A 21,213-nucleotide genomic window follows, 5' to 3' on the forward strand; every position below is an offset into this window, starting at 1 on the left:
GCTCTGTTTCAGTGGCCCAGGTTCGTGGGTTCAGATCCCGAGCATGGAACTACACCACTCATCAGCCATGCTGTGGTGGCAACCTACATGCAAAATAGAGGAAGATTGGCACAGATGTTAGCTCAGGGCGAATCTTCCTCAGCAAAACAAAAACAAAAACACAACATATACAGTTTAATGAATTATTATAAGGCAAGACACCTTTGTAACTACCATCCATGTCAGAAAAAGAACCATGGCTGACCACTCCAGAAGCCCTCCACCTGCTCCCCTTCTCCTAAGGATAACCATACTTTCTGACTTTTACGATAATCACTTCATTACTTTATAGTTTCATCACGTGAACATGTATCCATAAACACTATGGTTTAATTTCACCTATTACTTTTATATGGCTTTTACCTCTTTTTAGTCTGTAGGTTCCCCATTCACCTCTTTTTATTCCCCTTACAATTGGTTGGCAAAACTGGATCATTGATCTGTAGCATCTTCCAGGATATGGATTTTGCTGATTGAATTCCTATGGGGTAGCTTAACACATTCTTCTGCCCTCTGTATTTCCCATAAATTGCTAGGTGGATCTAGAGACTCATTTTTTATTATTAACAACAACAAAAGTACTAATTCAGCAAATTTATATTGAACATTTATTACATGCCTAAATGGGATGCTATAAAAATACGAAGTAATTTTTAAGGACTTTCATTAATTTCAGGCAACTGACAGAACCTTCTTGAGGTACAGTTTGTTATAGTTCACTCTATAGTGTTAGCTTGGTTGCCAACTCAGAAGGCATCTCCAAAAGTGTTAGGCCTTATGTGTGAAATATATATTAACTGACAAGGGGACTCCTGATAATAGCATAGAAATACTGCAGCAATGCCTTCCTGGAGAAATTATTCACTGCATAACCACTTGTACAGAAACCTGTTTTTCAAAGCCGGTTTTAACAATGGTGCATTTGCCAAGCACTACTGACAGTCACTGCAAATTTCATAGAAACAGTTTGTAGGAACTCAGCAATAAAAGATTCTTAAAAAGAGGAGGAGGAAATTTCATTACGTATTTCTAAATAATCAGAAGCTTAAGTTAAAAAAAGGACACCGAATAATAAGATTCTATAACTTGATGCTCTCTGTAACTTTTTCCTATGATGAATCAAGAATAGTTTCCCTAACTAATGCTAATTATTTCTAGAATAATATTGACAACTTGAAAAAATGTTGATTTGCTTAAAATCAAACGTCAAGGCTTCCTATTCATGGACAGTACTTGGCTAAATTATTTTAAATGTGGTTTAATTTAAAATACTTTCGTCGCGAGGCCAGCCCAGTGGTGCAGCAGTTAAGTGCGCATGTCTGCTTTGGCGGCCTGGGGTTGGGCAGTTCAGATCCCGGGTGCGGACATGGCACCGCTCATCAAGCTATGCTGTGGTAGGCGTCCCACATATAAAGTAGAGGAACGGGCCGGCCGGTGGCGCAGCGGTTAAGTTCGCACATTCCGCTTCTCAGCGGCCCGGGGTTTGCCGGTCGGATCCTGGGTGTGGACATGGCACCGCTTGGCACACCATGCTGTGGTAGGCGTCCCATAGAAAGTAGACGAAGATGGGCACGATGTTAGCTCAGGGCCAGGCTTCCTCAGCAAAAAGAGGAGGATTGGCAGCAGTTAGCTCAGGGCTAATCTTCCTCAAAAATAAATAAATAAATAAAGTAGAGGAAGATGGGCATGGATTTTAGCTCAGGGCTAGTCTCAGCAAAAAGAGGAGGATTGTCAGATGTTAGCTCAGGGCTGATCTTCCTCAAAAAAAAGAAAAGAAAATACTTTTGTGGCTTATTTTCATAGTACTAGTGAATGTTTTATGTTATATATATTATGTTTATAAAATTAATGAAGTTTTAGTAATGAGAACTTACTTCACCTCTACTATTAAATCTTTGCTTGGAAGTAGGTGAGATGCTCAGATTTGTGGACCAGAAAGATATGAAAAAATAAAGATTGCCCAAAAACCAAAAATTTTCAACCCTACTCTATAAATTTACAGTATTATATTCAGCTATGATTCATAGAAATGACATTAAGTTTAAAATATTCATGTGTATCATTTTTTAAAGTTCTCCAAGAGTAAGTCATTTCCTTCTGTATTTTTGGAAAAGTGAATATTCATTTCTCCCTGGTAATATTAAATTATGACAATCTTTGGCATTAAAATTAACCTGTCAAATTATATTCTCCAAAATTCTTCAACATTTGCAGAGATATGAGAAACTTATAAAAGTGAAAACATCAAGATATGATGGTTATGGACTAGACTAAAAAGATAATTACCAAAAATTATACCATTCCATCATGGAATATTAAGAAAGAATCAAACACAACCTGAGCTTATTTTGGATCAATAATTATTATGGGTTTCTATAAATAAAAAGCCTCCAGTGTTAAAAGATGTTGGATCAGCATTTCCGGAAATCTATGACTAATGCCATTATACTATCTGTCCTAGGGAGTTTTATTATGACATCATCTCTTGAGAAACTTTAAATATTAATCCATAGGTTATTCTCAGCATACGATCCATTACTTTTTTTCTCATTCAGAGTACTTTCTCATTTAGCACAAATAATTTAATGTAATTCCTTTAACATGCTAAAGAAAATAGGATCAGATGATAATATTCGGGTTTGCATTAATTTAAAGTGAATAAAAATGCTCTATGCAAAGACTGTGCATTGCCAGTCCCTTTTTGCCTTCACAGATTATTTCTGAAGGCACAGCATCAAAGGAATATTATTTTTGACAAGAATTTTAGTGTCGCCCTCAGGAATATAGTTTGAGTAATTTTGGAATAAATTAAATCATGATATTCATATTTTCCTTCTAAAATCATACAAATCTTTCTCTGGAAAGTAATTTCTCTCTCTGTCTCCAAAATGTGATTCCCTCCCCAGCTGTGGCAGGTGCTGTGGACGCGCTGCCCAAATACCCTCACCTTTACCACTTCAGTGCATGCAACCCTACTTCCAACCTACTAGCCCTCACCACATTTTTTTTATTCATAAAATTCTGTATTCATATTTAATGGCATCGTTAGGAAGACACTGCAATGTACTAATGGGAAACAACTTTTTAAATTTAAACCTGGGAAAATGTGATTTTGTAAATTGTCAGTATAGAGAGACAGAGAACCGCACACACAAAAAAACGAGTGGATTAAAGGACAAATGCAAAACCTGGAAAAGGAATAAATATTGGGACCAACAGGTAAAACTGTTGCTTTTGGTTTTGTTTTTTGGTAAGCAGAGTGACTTTGTTTGTTTAGGGTATTCTGCCACTGGAGCCCACTGCCACTGGTTTTTAAGCAGCAGGCGAGAAGTGCCAGGGAATTAATGCCCTTGAGGAGTGGTGCTCACTCAATGCCTGAAAGAAGTTGGTGGTTAAATATTCCAGCTCCTTCTGTCTTTGGTAGAATAACTGAGGTGTGTGTGTATTTTATACTGGTTCTCAGAGTTTCCCCAGCACAGTTAGGTTCCAGTCACCCACAGTGGTAACAGACTTAATAACATACTCTATTGGCTGCCTTGCCTTCCTTGTCTTACTTCCTTAGTAACTTCCTCATTCTCCTACTGAGGTTTTTGTTTGTTTCTTTTTGTACCTTCTAAATAAACTACTTGCACTCGAATCCTTGCCTCAGAGTCAGATTCTGGGGAAAACCAACCTGAGACTCACCAGCCCTTACTGCTTTGGTTCATTCTTTCCTCAACATTTGAATTTATTTGTCATTTCCTGGTTTTATAGTGCAATGAAGAGAGCAAATATCAACTTTGTTATGAAATGACTTTTCAGCTCCTTCTGAGCATGCTATCTTCTTTTTACTCTGTGTCATTTTAGAGCCAGCCCTGATGGCCTAGTGGTTAAAGTTTGGCGTGCTCCACTTTGGCAGCCCAGGTTCATTTCCCAGGCATGGAACCACACCACTTGTCTGTCAGTAGCCATGCTGTGGCAGCGGCTCACATAGAAGAACTAGAGGGACTTACAACTAGAGTATACAACTATGTACTGGGGCTTTGGGGAGAAAAAAAGAGAGAGGAAGATTGGCAGCAGATGTTAGCTCAGAGCGAATCTTTCCTAGCAAAAAAAACCCAATAATCATTTTAATTCCTTTGCTAATCCTCAAAGGTATAGAAATCTTCTATTGAATCTGGCTACCTGGAGAGAAAAAATGGGGTCTCTGGTGTCTCTCTAGTCAAATCAAGGTCTGGTCAGTACTTGGTGATTTCAGAAGTGTCTTGCAGCTTTAAAATTATATGAGTTTTAGCACTGATTCTGCATAAACTATTCCAGAATATTGAAGAGAAGGGAATACTTCCAAACTCATTTTGAGGACAATATAATACCAAAATCAGACAAAAGCAGTACAAAAAAGGAAAACTACAGAACAATATCACTCATGAACACAGAAATCCGCCAAAAAAAATTTAGCAAATTGAATCTAGTAATATATAAAAAGAAGTATACACCATGACCAAGTGGAGTTTATTCCAGGATGTAAGGTTCCATATTCAAAAATCAATCAGTGTAATCCATCCTATAAACATGCTAAAGTAGAATAATCACTTGTTAGTATAATTGATGCAGAAAAAGCATTTAACAAAATTAAACACTAATTTATAATAAACACTCTGAGCAAATTAGGAATATAGGAGAACTCTCAACTTGATAAAGAGCATCTAAAAAAAACTGTATAGCTAACATCATGCTTAATGGTAGAAGATTGAATGCTTTCCCCCTAAGATCAAGAACAAGGCAAAGACGTCCACCTCACCACTCCTATTCAACATAGTACTAGGAGTCCTAGCCAGTGTAATAAAGCAAGAAAAGGAAATAAGATGCATTCAGATCAGAAAGAAAGAATGAAAACTATCCCTATTTGCAGATGGTGTGATTGTCTACATAGAAAATCCCAAGGAATCTATAAAAAAGCTTGTAGAACTAATGAGTTCAGCAAGGTTTCAGAGTACAAAATAAACACACAAAAATCAACCTATTCCTATACACTAGCAATAAACATGTGGAAATCAAATTAAAAACAATGCCATTCAAAATCACTACCAAAATAAAAACCTAGGTAGGAATCTAAAAAAACCTGTAAAGGATCTGTATACTGAAAATTTTAAATGTTGATGAAAGAAATGAAAGATTTAAATAAATAGACATATTATGTTCATGAATTGGCAGACAGTATAGTAAAGATAGCAATTCTCTCCGAATTCATATACGAGTTTAACACAATTCCTATCAAAATTCCAGCAAGGTTTTTTTCTTGTATATATAGACAAGCTTATTCCAAAAGTTATAAGGAAAGGCAAAGGAACTAGAATAGCTAAAACAGTTTTGAAAAAGAGAATAAAGTGGGAATAATCACTCTACCTGATGTTGATATACTTTATAGCTACAGTAATAAAGACAGTGTGATATTGGTGGAAGAATAGACACATAGATCAATAGAATAGAATAGAACCCAGAAATAGACCAAAACAAATATGCAAAATTGTTTTTTTTTTAATTTTTCCTGAGGAAGATTCACCTTGAGCTAACATCTGTTGCCAATCTTCCTCTTTTTGTATGTGAGCTGCTGCCACAGCGTGGCCACTGACAGACGGGTGGTGTAGATCTGCACCCAGGAACCAAACCTGGGCCACCGAAGCGGAGCGTGTTGAACTTAACCACTAGGCAACCAGGGCTGGCCCTCAAATTGATGTTTGACACACATGCAAAAGCAGTTCAATGGAGGAAGAATAATCTTTTCAACAAATGGTGCTTGAATAATTGGACATCCATAAGCAAAAAAAAAAAAAAAATTAAGCCTCACCTAGTGTTTCTCATATTTGGAGCTTGCCTCATTCTGATTAATTTTTCATATGCCATGATTATTGCATCCAGTTATCTTTTCGGAAAGGGACATGACTCCTTAAATGTCTAAAAATGTTTACCTTTGCACATGAAGGATAGCTGGAACAGGGGCTGAATTACAGAGTCGCATTCCTTTTCTGGCAGAACTCCATTTTTTCTATCATTTGGTTCCAGACTTGAAGCTCCATGCTAGTTAAATTAATAATACTTAATAACATTTGGGGGGGGTGGGCTAGCCCTGTGGCCGAGTGGTTAAGTTCACGTGCTCAGCTTCAGAGGCCCAGGGTTTCGCAGGTTCAGACCCTGGGCGCGGACACGGCTCCATTCATCAGGCCGTGTTGAGGTGGCATCTGACATGCCACAACTAGAAGGATCCACAACTGAAATATACAAATATGTACTGGGGAGATTTGGGGAGAAAAAGCAAAAAAAAAAAAAGATTGGCAACAGTTGTTAGCTCAGGTGCCAATCTTTAGAAAAATAATAATATTTTGGTCAGATTGTGACGAGAGATCAACAATGATAATGGACGAGGCAGTATGATAGAATTTTTTAATTTAAATTTTGTTTTCTTATCTTTCATTTCCTTCCTGACTTTACTAAAACATTTCACATTTTAGCCAAATGTTGAAGTGCATTGACTGAAGAAGTTTAATTCTGCAAGTAAAAAGATGGAAAATTTTCTAAGGAGAAAAATAACTTAACCTTTTAATTCCTGTTTATCTGCTTCTGGTAACCAGTAAGTGGTGGGTGCCTAGTCAAGCATGACTATGGTTATAATTTTCACATAGAAAATTGAGTCGGGGAAAAATATTCTCAATACACAATACATAGATTTTAATTTTAAAAATTTCAATTGCTTTGTTGAGGTATAGTTGATATACAGTAAATTGCATATATTGAAAGGACAATGTGATAAGTTTTGACATATGTATACACCCATAAAACCATCACCACAATCAAAATAGTGAATATATCCTCCATCATCCCTGTAAGTTTCCTTGTGCCACTTTAGTCCCTTCCTTCTGTCTTTCCTAGCCCCCATCTCCAAGCAACCACTGATCTACTTTCTGTCAGTATAAATTAGTTTGCATTTTCTAGAGTTCTATATAAATGGAATCAAATAGAATGTGTTCTTATTTCGTCTGGCTTCTTTTACTCAACATAATTATTTTGAGATTTGTCCATATTGTTGCATGTATCAGTAGTTCCTCTGAGTAGTATTCCATTGTTTGGATAGACCACGATTTGTATATCCATGTTGGGTAGTTCACCTGTTGATGGACATTTGAGTTGTATCCAGTTTTGGGCTATTACAAATAAAACTACTTTGAACATTTATGTATGGTCTTTGTGTGGACGTAGGCTTTCATTTCTCTTTATATCATCAGTCTTTTTAATTTTAGCCATTCTGATAGGAATGAATTGGTATCTCACTATGGTTTAATATGCATTTCCTTAAGGACTAATGATATTTAATATCTTTTCATGTGCTTATTTGCCCTTCATATATCTTCTTTGGTGAAGTGTCTGGTCAGATCTTTTGCCCATTGGGTTATTTGTTTTTTTATTGTTGGATATTGAGAGTTCTTATATACTCTGTATACAAGTTCCTTGTCAGACTTATTCTTTGCGGAGATTTTCTCCCAGTCTGTGGCTTGTCTGTTCATTCTAGCAGAAGTTTCTTTTGAATAGTAGTTCTTAATTTTGATGGAATCTAATTTATCAGTTTGTTTTTTAACGGATTATGCTTTTGTTATCCTATCTAAGAAATCTCACCTAACCCAAGGTCACAAAGATTTTCTCCTTTGTTTTCTTCTGGAAGTTTTACACTTCTAGGTTTTACATTTAGGTATATGATCCATTTTGAATTAATTTTGGTATATGGTGTGAGTTCTTTTCTTTGCATGTGGCTATCCAATTTTTCCAGTACCATTTGTTGAAAAGGCTATTCTTTCTCCACTGCATTGCTTTTGCACCCTTGTAAAAAATAAGTTGTCCATATATTTATGGATTTATTTCTGAACTCTCTATTCTGTTCCATTGATCTATTTGTCATTTTTTCAAAAAAGCCTGCTTGGACTTTGGGATTGCACTGAATCTGTAGATCAATGTGGGAGAGAATTTATATTTTAATATTGAGTCTTCCAACCTATGAACTAGGGATATCTCTCCACTTATTTAGGTCTTATTTAATTTCTTTTGCAATATTTTGTAGTTTTCAGTATACAGATCTTTCATGTCTTTTTGCAGGTTTATCCCCAAGTATTTCATATTTTTATGCTATTATAAATAAAGTTGTTTTTCAAAATTTCAATTTCCAACTGTTTATTATGAATAGTAGAAATAAAATTGATGTTTGTATATTTTTTTTGTATCCTACTATCTTGCTAAACTCACTTATTAGTTCTAGTAGCTTTTTTGTAGATTCCATCAGATTTTCTACATAGATGATCATGTGCCAGACAATTTTACTCCCTTTTACCAATCTGGATGTCTTTTTAAAAAGCAGCTTAATTGAGATATAATTCACATACCATACAATTCACCCATTTAAAGTGTACAATTTGATGGTTATTAGTATATTCACAGAGCTGTGCAACCATCACTGCAATTAATTCTAGAACATTTTTGTACTCCAAAAGGAAATCTCATACCCATTGGCAGTCACTCTCCATTTACCCCATACCACCATCCCCATCTCCAGCCCTAGGCAACCACCTGTCTACTTTATGTCTTTATAGATTTGCCTATTCTGTGTATTTCATATAAATGGAGTCATGCAATATGTGGCATTTTGTGTCTTTCTTTCACTTAGCATAATGTTTTCAAGGTTCATCATGTTGTAGCATGTATCAGTACTTCCTTCCTTTTTTTCCCCAATTTTTTTTATTATGGTAAAATACACATAAAATAAATTTACCATCTGAACCATTTTGATGGTTCAGTACAGTTCAGTGATATTAGATAGCATTCATAATGTGCCACCATTACCACATTCATCTCCAGAATTCTTTTAATCTTGTAAAACTGAAACTCTACACCCATTAAACAATAACTCTGCATTCCTCCCCTCCCTTTAACCCCTGGCAACCACCATTCTATTTTCTGTCTCTAAGATTTTGACTACTCAAAGCATTTCATATAAGTGGAATCATACAGTGTTTGTCTTTTTGTGACTGGCTTATTTCACTTAGCATAGTGTCCTCAAGGTTCATCTGTGTTGTAGCATATGTCAGAATAATACTTCATTTCTTTTATTGCTGAATAATATTGCATTGTATGAATATACCACATTTTATTTATACATTCATCAGTTGATGGACATTTGGATAGTTTTCACTTTTTGGCTGTTGTGAATAATGCTGCTATGAATATTTGTGTACAATCTTTACTCCCTACCTCTGGAAACCCCTGATCTCTATTCTGTCTTTATAGTTTTGCTTTTTTCCAAATATCATATAAATGGAATCACACAGTGTGTAGCTTTTTGAGCCTAGCTTCTTTCACGTACATAATGCATTTGAGGTCCTTCCATGTTGTTGCATGCATCAGTAGTTCGTTGCTTTATCGTGCTGAATATTATTCTATTTTATTGACGTACCACAGTTTGTTTATCCACTCACTAGTTGAAGGACATCTGGGTTGTATCCAGTTTTTAGCAATTATTGATAAAGTTACTGTACACATTTGCATGCAGGGTTTTATGTAAACATATGTCTTCATTTCTCTTGGGTAGATATCTAGGAGTGAGAATGCTGAGTGGTAGGGCCAGTTGTATTCGTTTCCTATTGCTGCTGTAACAAATTACCACAAACTTATTGGTTTAAAACAGCACAAATTCATTCTCTTACAGTTGTGGAGGTCAGAAGTCCACAATGAGTCTTCAGTGGCTAAAATCAAGTGTCAGTAGGGCTGATTCCTCCTGGAGGCTCTGAGGGGAGAATCCTTTTCCTTGCCTTTTTCAGCTTCTAGTGGCCACTTGTATTCCTTCTTCAAGTAGAATACAGGAGGATGGATGAAGCCCCCTTCTTCCATCTTCAAAGCTCATCACTCTAATCTCTGCCTCCATCATCACATCACCTTCTCCTCTTACTCTGACTCCTTGTGTCTCATAGGGAGCATCGTGATAACATCAGGCCTACCCAATTAATCCAGGATAATCTCATCCCAATATCCTTAACTTAATCATGTCTGCAATTTATTCCTTTTACCATATAAAGTAACTTTCACAAATTCCAAGGATTCGGATGTGGGCATGTTTGGGAGGCCATTATTCAGCCTATGTATGTTTAACTTTCTAAATGTATGTTCAACTTTATAAGAAACTACTAAACTGTTTTCCAAAGTGCCCATAACATTTTGTATTCCCACTAGCAACACATGAGAGTTCTACTTACCCCACATCCTTGCTTTGAAGTTGGTATTATCAGTCCTTTTAATCTTACCCATTCTAGAGGGAGTGGAGTGGTATTTTATTATGATTTTAATCTGCATTTCCCTAATGACTAATGATGTCGAGCAGCTTTTCATGTGCTTTTTGTCATCCATATATCTTCTTTAGTGAAGTGTCTGTTCAAATATTTTGACCATTTTTTATTTGGGTTGTTTGTGTTCTTATTACTGAGTTTAAGAGTTCATTATGTATTCTGCTTACAATTCCTTTATCAGATATGTGTTTTGCAAATATTTTTCTCAGACTATGGTTTGTCTTTTTCCTTTTCTTAACAGTGTTTTTCAAAGAGCAGAATTTGGGTGAAGTCCAACTTATCAATTTCTTGTGGATTGTCCTTTTAGTGTCAGAGATAAGAAATCTTTGTCTAAGCCAGTCACAAAGATTTTCTTCTAAAAGTTTGAAGTTTTACATCTAGGTCTACGACCTATGCTTAGCTCGTTTGTATACATGGCGTAAGGTATACAGTGAGGTAGGTTGGTTGTTTGTTTTGCATGTGAGTGGTTCCAGCAGCATTTGTTGAAAAGATCATCTTTCTAAAAATTGCCTTTGCACCTTTGTCAAAAATCAATTCACCATATATGTGGGGTTTATTTCTGGACTCTCTGTTCTATTCCATGGATCTATGGGTCTTTTTGCCAATACCACACTGTCTTGATTACTCTAGCTTTATATCACATCTTGAAATCAGGCACTGTGAATCCTCCAGCTTTGTTCTTTTTTTTCAAAACTGTTTTGTCTATTCTATTTCCTTTGCTTTACCATATAAATTTTAGAGTCAGCTTGACAGTTTCTACAAAAAGTCTTTCTGGGATTTTCTTTGGGATTGCATGGAATCAATCAATTTGGGGAGAATTAACATTTTATTATCTATTACTGCACAAAAAATTAGCTAAAAATTAAACAGTCTACAACATCAAATAGTTATTGTCTCACAGATTCTGTGCGTCGGTAATCTGGGTGCAGCTTAGCTGGTTGCCTCTGCCTCAAGGCCTTTTACAAGGTTGCAATCAAGTTATCAGCCAGGGCTGAGTTGAAGGCTCAACTTGGGGAGGTTCTGCTTCTAAACTCACTCATGAGGCAAGATTCAGTTCCTTGTGGGCTGTTGGCTGGAAACCTCCCTCCGTTCCTTGACCTGTGGGCCTCTCTATAGAGCAGCTCACAACATGACAGCTAGCTTTCCTCAGAGCAAGAGAGTGAGAGAGTGCTCAAGACAAAAGCCAGACTCTTTGCAATCTAATCTAGGAAGCAAGTGATTTTTGCCGTATTCTATTCATTAGAAGCGCATGACTAGGTGTAGCCCACACTCAAGAGGAGGGGGTTATGCGAGGGCGTGAATACCCAAAGGCAGGGATCATTGGGGGCCATCTTAATGGCTACCTACCACAGACATCTCAACAATGAGTCTTCCAATTTATGAAGACAGTATATCCTTATGTATGTAGGTCTTCTTTGATTTCTTTCATTGAAGTTTTGTAATGTTCAGCGTACAGATCTTGCACATATTTTTTAAGAATCATACCTAAGGATTTCATGTTTCTGGTGCTCTTGTAAATAGTACTATTTTAAATTTTCAGTTTCCAATTGTTTATTGCTAGTATACAGAAATGGAATAGGTTTTTGTATACTGACCTCATGTCCTAGGACCTTAATAAACCCACTTGTTGGTTCTAGTAGTTTTTTGGTAGACTTTTTGAGTTTTTCTACATGGACAGATTATCAATAGAAACAGTTTTATTTCTTCTTTTCCAATATGTATACCCTTTATTTCTTTTTCTTGCCTTTTTTCACTGGCTAGGACTTCCAGTACAATATTGAATATTGCTTACTATTCCTTCTTATGTCCCAGATGTTCCTCTTAGAATCATTTTTATCCTTCTTCGATATTTTCTTTAAAAGTTATTTTAATGATATTTGTTTATGTCTGAAAATATCTTTATTTCATCCTCATTCATAAAAGTTTATTTGCTAGGTATAAAATTCTAGGGTGACAGTTATTTTTCTTGCCATTTCAAAGATACTATTTCATTCTCTTCTGACTACCATTATTGGAAAGTCTGCTTGTCTTTGGTATTCTGCAGTTTTATTACTATGTGTTTACGTGTGGATTTATTTTAATTATCCTGCTTGGTTTCTGCATCTGAAGATCGATGTCTTTCATCATTTCTGAAACCTTATCTCTTTGTATATTTTCCTCTATTATTGTTCTTCTCTCCTTCTGGAATGCCACTTGGAACATATATTGAACTTTCTTCATTCTCTATTTCTCTTAACCTCTAATATTTTCTGTCATTCTTTTTGTCTTATATTGGTAAATTATTTAGATCTATCGTCTTCCCACTTTTTTTTTGAGGAAGATTAGCCCTGAGCTAACATCTGCTGCCAATCCTATTTTTGTTGAGGAAGACTGGCCCTGAGCTAACATCCATGCCCATCTTCCTCTACTTTATATGTGGGACACCTGCCACAGCATGGTTTGACAAGTGGTGCAGAGGTCGACACCTGGGATCTGAACCAGCAAACCCCAGGCCACTGAAGCAGAATGTGCAAACTTAACTGCTGCGCCACTGGGCCAGCCCCTAGATCTGTCTTCTAATTCTCTAATTTTCTCTTTAGTTTTATCTGCTGTTTATAACATCCTTTGAATCTCTTTTTAAAATTATTACTTTTTTATTGTATAAACACCTATTTGATTTTCTTTCAAATCTACCCTAGTCAGTTTTGATGGTCTCTGTGTCCTTTATTCTGTCAACCTTATCTTTAATTCTTTAGACACAATAAGCATCATTATTTTATATTCGGTTTCTGAATATCCCACTATACAGTAGTTTTTTGTATGTGTGCCTGATTCTGAAGTTTGATGTTTATGCTCACCCTCATGGATTTAGTGATTTATTTATTATTCTGAATTTGTAACTTTATGATAATTCTTTGAATTCTTTGTAAATGTATTCCTCCAAAGAAAATTTTTTATTTTCTTCTAATAGTTTCCTATGGGCACTACCAAGGACCACTTTGATCTCTATTTTTGGCATAGGGTTTATTTTGGGCCACAGAGATTCAGGTTTAGGTGTGGCCCACACCCATGTGCATTTGCTTGTGCTTGGCTGTTCCCATGGAATTTACTTCCCTCAGTTCCATCTGCAGGATGGGCTTTTTCCAGTTAAACTTCTTGAGACTGTTGCCCTTTGGCTCTCCTGCCTCTATGTAAGGCTCTCCATCCTGACCTCTCACACTGCTTGGGCTCTAGGATTTGTCTCCTGTCCCCTACAGCAATGGTTCATTAAAACCTGCCTCTAGGCCATCAGGAATTAGCAGATACCACCAGAGTAAATATTATCTCTAGCCCTTGTGGATTTTTGCTTTCCTATCATTTTTGCCAACCCCTGCCCCCAGAATTCCCTTACTTTCCCACACTACTCTACATATTAAGACTTCTTCTTTTGGTGTTTAATGTCTTCTGAATTAGAAGGAGTTGCTCTAAACATCTAGTCCAGCATATTGTTGGAAACCCAAGTCCTGCTATTAAAATGTTAGTGTTTTCCTTCACAGAAATTTTTTCTATGCAGATATATAATCTGTATAATAAGAGAACACCATGCATACTGCTTTATAACTTGTTGTGTCATTTAGCAATATATTTTGGACATCTTTTTATGTGAATACATGTGTCAGTGGTGCTGTCGGTGGGGTTCCCCAGGAAATAGACTCTGAGGTAGAGATTTCAGTGCAGGAAGTTTATTAGGGAGTACTCTTAAGATCAACACCATCGGGGAAGGGGATAAAGTAGGATTAGGCAGAAAGAGAAGTTAGGCAATGGTGCAGTAGTCACAAGGGCTCCAGTTCTGGATCTGGGAGGGCCCTGCAGAGTTGTCTCAAATTAAAGAAAGAAGGCTGCACCTTTATACTCCTGTGGAGTTTCATATGGGTTGCCTCCTGAGAAGTGGATGTGACATTGAGCAAGGCAGCTAACTTCAACTGAGTGCACTTCCTGGAGATAGCTGGCAGATGAAGACTGTGAACCTGTAGCCCTCTCAGTATCTGGGAGTCCTGAGGGGATCTGGGGAAGCACATCACAGTATCCACCCACAGTTAGGGACACTTTGGGCTCCAAATAACAGAAAATCCAACCAACTCTTGCTTAACAAATAGTTAATTTTTCTCACTTAATGTAAGGTCTGAGGTAGATGATGGCATCAAGAACATTTTTCTCAGGGTTGGCCCGATGGCGCAGCAGTTAAGTGCGCACGTTCCGCTTTGGTGGCCCGGGATTTGCCAGTTCGGATCCAGGGTGCGGACATGGCACTGCTTGGCAAGCCATGTTGTGGTAGGCATCCCACATAGAAAGTAGAGGAAGATGGGCACAGATGTTAGCTCAGGGCCAGTCTTCCTCAACAAAAAGAGGAGGATTGGCAGCAGTTAGCTCAGGGCCAGGCTTCCTCAAAAAAAAAAAAAGAACATTTTTCTCTTTTATTAGCAAAGCAAAAAACTTTCTCAAACCCCCAGTAGACTTCTTACATTTCATTGACTGGAACTGGGTCATGTGGCCACTCCTAGGTGCAAGGGAAGCTGGGAAAGTGGGAACAGGATTGTCATGATTTTGTGCCTGGAGCAGTGAATGTTGCTGCCCTGAATTGTATCCAGGTTCTGTTACTATTGAAGAAGAGGGGAAAGAATTTTAGACATGCAACTAATAGAGCCTGCCACAAAGAGACCTCTACAAAATTATTATTTTTTAATTTAATTTTTATTGAGTTAATGATAGGTTACAATCTTGTGAAATTTCAGTTGTAAATTATTGTTTGTCAGTCATGTTGTAAGTGCACCCTTTCACCCTTTGTGCCTGCCCCCCACCCCACCTTTCCCCTGGTAGGCACTAATCTGTTCTCTTTGTCTGCATTTTTAAATTCCTCATATGAGTGGAGTCATACAGAGATTGTCCTTCTCTATCTGGCTTATTTCACTTAACATAATTCCCTCAAGGTCCATCCATGTTGTTGCAAATAGGATGATTTTGTTCTTTTTTACGGCTGAGTAGTATTCCATTATGTATATATACCACATCTTCTTTATCCAATCATCTGTTGATGGGCACTTAGGTTGCTTCCACGTCTTGGCTATTGTAAATAATGCTGCAACGAACATTGGGGTGCATGGGACTTTTGCAATTGCTCACTTCAAGCTCTTTGGATAGATACCCAGTAGTGGGATAGCTGGATCGTATGGTAGTTCTATTTTTAATTTTTTGAGGAATCTCCATACTGTTTTCCATAGTGGCTGCACCAGTTTGCATTCCCACCAGCAGTGTATGAGGGTTCCTTTTTCTCCACAACCTCTCCAACATTTGTTACTATTTGTTTTAGTTATTTCTGTCATTCTAATGGGTGTAAGTTGATAGTGTAGTTTTGATTTACATTTCCCTGATGATCAGCGATGATGAACATCTTTTCATGTGTCTATTGGCCATCTGTATATCTTCTTTGGAAAAATGTCTGTTCATGTCTCCTGCCCGTTTTTTGATTGGGTTGTTTGATTTTTTGTTGTTGAGTTGTATGAGTTCTTTATATATTATGGATATTAAGCCTTTGTCAGATGTATGACTTGCAAATATTTTTTCCCAGTTAGTGGGTTGTTTTTTGTTTCAATCCTGTTTTCCTTTGCCTTGAAGAAGCTCTTTAGTCTGATGAAGTCCCATTTGTTTATTCTTTCTATTGTTTCCCTTGTCTGAGAAGACATGGTGTCCGAAAAGATCCTTTTAATACTGATGTCAAAGAGTGTACTGCCTACATTTTCTTCTAGAAGCGTATGGTTTCAGGTCTCACCTTTAGGTCTTTGACCATTTTGAGTTTATTTTGGTGAATGGTGAAAAAGAATGGTCAATTTTGATTCTTTTACATGTGGCTTTCCAGTTTTCCCAGCACCATTTGTTGAAAAGACTTTCTTTTCTCCATTGTAGGCCCTCAGCTCCTTTGTCGAAGATAAGCTGTCCATAGATGTGTGGTTTTATTTCTGGGCTTTCAATTCTGTTCCATTGATCTATGCACCTGTTTTTGTACCAGTATCATGCTGTTTTGATTACTGTAGCTTTATAGTATGTTTTGAAATCAGGGATTGTGATGCCTCCAGCTTTGTTCTTTTTTCTCAGGATTGCTTTAGCAATTTGGGGTCTTTTGTTGGATATGGATATACATTACTGAAACAGTCCCCATATTCCTGGATGTTTTGATTGTTTCCAACATTTTGCTATTATCCACTGCGCTGCAATAAACAACCTTGCTTGCTCATATCCTCAATTATTTCCTCAGGATGAAATGCCAAATATGTAATTTCTGGACTGAGAGAATGTGCCTTTTTAAATATTTTAATACAGATTACCCAGATGTACCTGAGAAAGGTTCTACAAATTTATGTCTCCAGGAGCAGTGAATGAAGAGGCCTAGCTTCCCTAGATCCTTACTGATATTAACATTCTAATTAATTTTCATCAGCCTTATATTCTAAAAAAAGTACCTTGTTTTAATTTGCATTTCTGATTACTTTGTATTCATCATAATTATTCATTTTTTGAATTGTGATCCAGAAATAGGGTTTGTATGGTTTCAGCGTTTTGGAAATCACTGAGATGTACTTCATGTTTTGCAGCTGTGCTGTAAAGGTTAGTCACAGCAGGTCTGCAATTAACCTGAGCTGTTTGGTTAAATTAAAGCTCTTGCTTGACACCGACTCCTGGTCAAAGGGTCAAAGCATGAAATGTTGATGTATAGTGTGTCTATGTAACCATGAGTCCAAAGAGTTTCTGGGCAGTTTGACCTAGCTTGTCAGCATTGTTTATTAATAACAATGAGATTGAAGAGTTGCACCTGGTCTTGGTGTGATACTCCCCCGTCCCCGCCCCAGGGTTCTGCTGGTTCTGCAGCAGGGCTATGCCTAGGTGACTAGCAAAATATAAACAACCTCAGCAAAGACTTCGTTTTGGTCTCACTGGTTCTGAAGTGTTCTGTGCACACATCAGTGGTTCCGGATCCATAAGACATCTGGCCTGGCCCTTACAGAAAGAGGACAATAGGAGCCTGCACCTGGCCTCTCCAGACCCCTGCTGTGAGTCATATGCTGTGATGTATATTCTTCCATGCTCTTGCTCTAGTGTGTCCTTTCTCTGTAATAAACTGTAGATTTGTAAGCTTTGTCATTTTGGGTCCTGTGTTCTTCAGCAATTGAACCCGGTTTAAGTGTCACTGTCAGTGCATCTATATTTTCAATTTTTCTAAGTGTTCTGTGGGCACTAGGAAAAAAGGTGTGTCTAGTATACATGCTTGTTTCCAGAAAGCTATTGAATAAGACTTATTAATTGTATTATTAAGTGAGTCTCTATCCTTCATATTTTGGTTTTATACATTTTGTTTTGTTTTGTTTTTTGGTTTTTGGTTTTTTTTTTTGGAGGAAGATTAGCCCTCAACTAACTACTGCCAGTCCTCCTCTTTTTGCTGAGGAAGCCTGGCTCTGAGCTAACATCCGTGCCCATCTTCCTCTAGTTTATACGTGGGACGCCTACCACAGCATGGCTGCCAAGCAGTGCCATGTCCGCACCCGAGATCCGAACCAGCGAACCCCGGGCCGCTGAGAAGCGGAACGTGCGAACTTAACCGCTGCGCCACCGGGCCGGCCCCTGGTTTTATACATTTCAATGCCATTTCATTCATTTTTTTCCTCTCAAATTCTACTAATTTAACTATTTTGATCTTTGGTTTCCCTTAATTTGTGTCTGTTTTGCGTATTTTTCCCATTTTCTTACATTGATCTTTTTGTGCCATTGTGTAATTCTTTTAAATAACATAGAATTGATTTTTAAAAATACAGTCTGGGAAATTTTGTTTTTAAATATGGGAGCAGCCACAACTAGAAGGACCCACAACTAAAAAATACACAACTATCTACCAGGGGACTTTGGGAGAAAAAGGAAAAATAAAATCTTAAATATGGGAGCAGATTCCGTTTATATTTATCATTATAACCAATACATTTAGTTTATTATGTTTCATCTTTTTCTATGCTATCTTTTAATGTTTCTTTTAGAACTAGTATGTATGACCTTGAAGCACTCTTTGGATCTGGGGAAGGACACATCCAAGGTGTTTTGATAGCAATAAAGCTATCAGAGACTACAAGGTCATACCGAAAGGACTCAGGAGCCAACTTAAAGTTCCCACTAGCTAGAGTTGGGATAATTTAAACATCAGTAAAGATAATTATAGTGCATTAAAACACATCAAATAAGTTTGAATCTGTGAGTTTGTATTATAAAAAAAAAACCTTATTGTTTTCCTTGAGAGGAGTTTATGGCACGAGCTGTATTTGGAAGATTGCTAAATAAAATATTCAAGCAGAACAACAATAAAAAAACATTCTGTGGCCTACATTTCTTAAATTATCAGAAATTTTTTAATGAAATGGTAATCTTTTAGTTCCTCCTGATTGAGCAAAATTGAGTTCATTTTTACTTTCCTCTCCCTTCTCTTTTTAAATAAAATCTTAGATTTAGATACAGAGTAATCATTTAGACTTCTAAAAACTAACTTTGTGGTTTTCATATAATTTTCTCATTTTTGAACTCTGGTTGTGTTTTTGATCTCTTGTTATGGCATGTATTTTTGTTAGATTCTTTTCAAGAAGTAGGCATCGATGATATGCTTTTGCACTCTGGCCTTCTGGAAGAGCAGTTCGCAGCATGGACTCAGAAGATGGGATTGTCTAGGCACCATCCTGGCTCTTCTGTAAGTTACCTAACTTCTCTGGGCCTCAGTTTTCTCATCTGTAAAATGAAGATAAGAAGAATTCCTGTCTTACAGGGTTGTTCATGGAGTGCGTGAGTCAATATGTATAAAGCACTTAGAAATGTCACACAGTTTTGTGTTTAATATTTGTTCGCTATTATCATGAAAGACAATTTGGCAGAGTGTACGAATTTTTGGTTACAATCTTTTTCTCTAAAAAGTCTAGCTGTTGCTCCATTTTCTTCTGAAAGCGGATGCTGCAGAGAAGTCTGAAACCAAAGTCACTTTGTGGCCTTACAGCATAGTGGTGAAGAGCTCTGCTCTGACTGCCTTGGTTTATATCCTGGCTCTTCAACCTCGACTAGATGTGTGACCTTGACCTCTCTAATCCATGCTGTCTCATCATCTGTAAGGTGGGGCAACTCATAGACCTCCCTGTCCTGGACCCTTTGCATTTGTTGGCCAAACCATCCTTGCTCTCTTTTGTATGTTTACTTTTTCTCACGCCAACCTTTTAATTCTGGCGGGACTTCTAATCAGAGTACCGGCGGCCCCTGGCCAATTATCTTACTCCATCCTCTTGGCCACTGTGATGGATCCCAGGGCGAGCACAGGCACAAAAACAACTGGAGCCCTTCTGTGGCGAAACCAGAAGAGAGACTCTCTCTTTCTTCCGCGGTTACTGAGCTAGGATAACGTGAGCCCTGAGCTGCCTGTGCTGCGTCTGGAGGAAGCCGGTCTGCTACCACGGGGAATGAAAGAGCTGAGGCAGCTGGAGAGCAAAGGCATCCCGACAGAATCGCTTGAGTTCCCGAATCCGGTCAACGGAAAGGCCAGCACCCCCACTTGATTGGAATGCCGTGAGGTCTAAAGGAGAGAATTCACGTCAAACACCAAGTAGCGTGCCGAACACCAGGTCAGCCCTCAACACGGGATGCTTTCTTTTCTCCTGTCTTACTGATTGCAGGGTTTTTTCCCCCTTGTCGTTAAAAATGGTTGCCAAATGTGTCTGTGTGTAGGTCGTGAATTTTCCCTGAAATGGGGTAAGTTCTTTCCGTCTGCAGATAGAGATCTTCTGAAGCTTAGGAAAATCTTTTTCTGAAATATCTTTCATTATTGCATCTCTTGGCTAGGAACAGCAAGTACCTGTGTGCTGGAGTCATTCTCCCTTCTCCCTATCTGTCATCTCTCTGGTCATTTTCTCTCTCCTCCACTTCTGAATGTTGAGTTCCTTGGGGCATGGACGTGGGTGGTGGCATTAATCCCAAGAGCGGTTGAGTCCCGTTCTTCTCCCAACACTCCTGGGCCACATAAGGCCCAGAGCAGGACTCTAAGCCACTGGCTGCCACAAGCCCAGCCCCTTTATGTGGGAAGGTTTCTGAGGCAATGGGTTTCTGCCCTTTCCCCGTCCCATTGTGTTTCTGGCAGCAGCGCTGGCAGGTACGCGCTCTACTGCGACTTCTCGGTCACAGACTCGTCGCAAAGCCCGCGGGGAGAGCAACAGCTCTGCAGGATCCCAGGAACCCCTGCTGCTCAGAACAGGGCGTCGGCCTCGCCTGGGAGCCTGTTGGAAATGCAGAGTCTCAGGCCCCATCCTGGACCCACCGCACCCGAAGGAACTTTTTCACAACATCCCAGGGTGGCGGGGCGGGTGGGGGTTGTGTGCACATTAACATTTGAGAAGCTCCGTTCCAGAGCGCAGGCTCAGTTTAACCTTTTTATTCATAATCCATTTTAAAAATTTGCCCGCGAAGTCATTCTTTACAGCAAAAGCTCCCCAGATCCTCACCAGACCAGATCATGTAACGCTCTGACTCTCTTTACTACCCACTTCACTTTCGTGTGCATTTTCCCCTTAGTATAATGGTATGACCATAAGGTGGGGGCTCCATTGCCAGGGCACCCAGGAGTCTTACATCCACATTCACACTTTAGTGAAACCTTAAGTGTACTTAATCTCTCTTGCTGTGTCGTCCCCTTGCCTCGCCTTTGCGAGAATTAGAAAAGTTGCCACAGTTGTGTCAGCAGCTTCTGTTTTGTTCTTCTCCTCATAAGAGCTCAGTGGTTTGAATGCTTTCTCCC

The 21,213-nt window shown here is 38.2% G+C and overlaps 1 protein-coding gene across 8 annotated transcripts in view; it reads left to right on the forward strand.

The window, feature by feature from the left end:
• The window catches only part of CXHXorf58 (chromosome X CXorf58 homolog), a 46,346-nt gene extending 26,824 nt beyond the window's left edge, over positions 1-19,522 (forward strand). For 4 of the 8 annotated variants that reach the window (XM_070603439.1, XM_070603451.1, XM_070603440.1 and 1 more), the window contains one exon: positions 19,016-19,369. In XM_070603439.1, coding sequence (XP_070459540.1) covers positions 19,016-19,227 — 212 coding nt within the window. In that variant the 3' untranslated portion in view covers positions 19,228-19,369. Of the gene's footprint in view, positions 1-16,316; positions 17,548-19,015 lie in introns of those variants that run through there. The other 4 variants (XM_070603444.1, XM_070603450.1, XM_070603441.1 and 1 more) reach the window with 4 other exon arrangements.
• Positions 19,523-21,213: the final 1,691 nt, after the last annotated feature.

The sequence above is a fragment of the Equus przewalskii genome, chromosome X (assembly GCF_037783145.1).
Source record: "Equus przewalskii isolate Varuska chromosome X, EquPr2, whole genome shotgun sequence".
NCBI classification, from domain to species: Eukaryota; Metazoa; Chordata; class Mammalia; order Perissodactyla; family Equidae; genus Equus; species Equus przewalskii.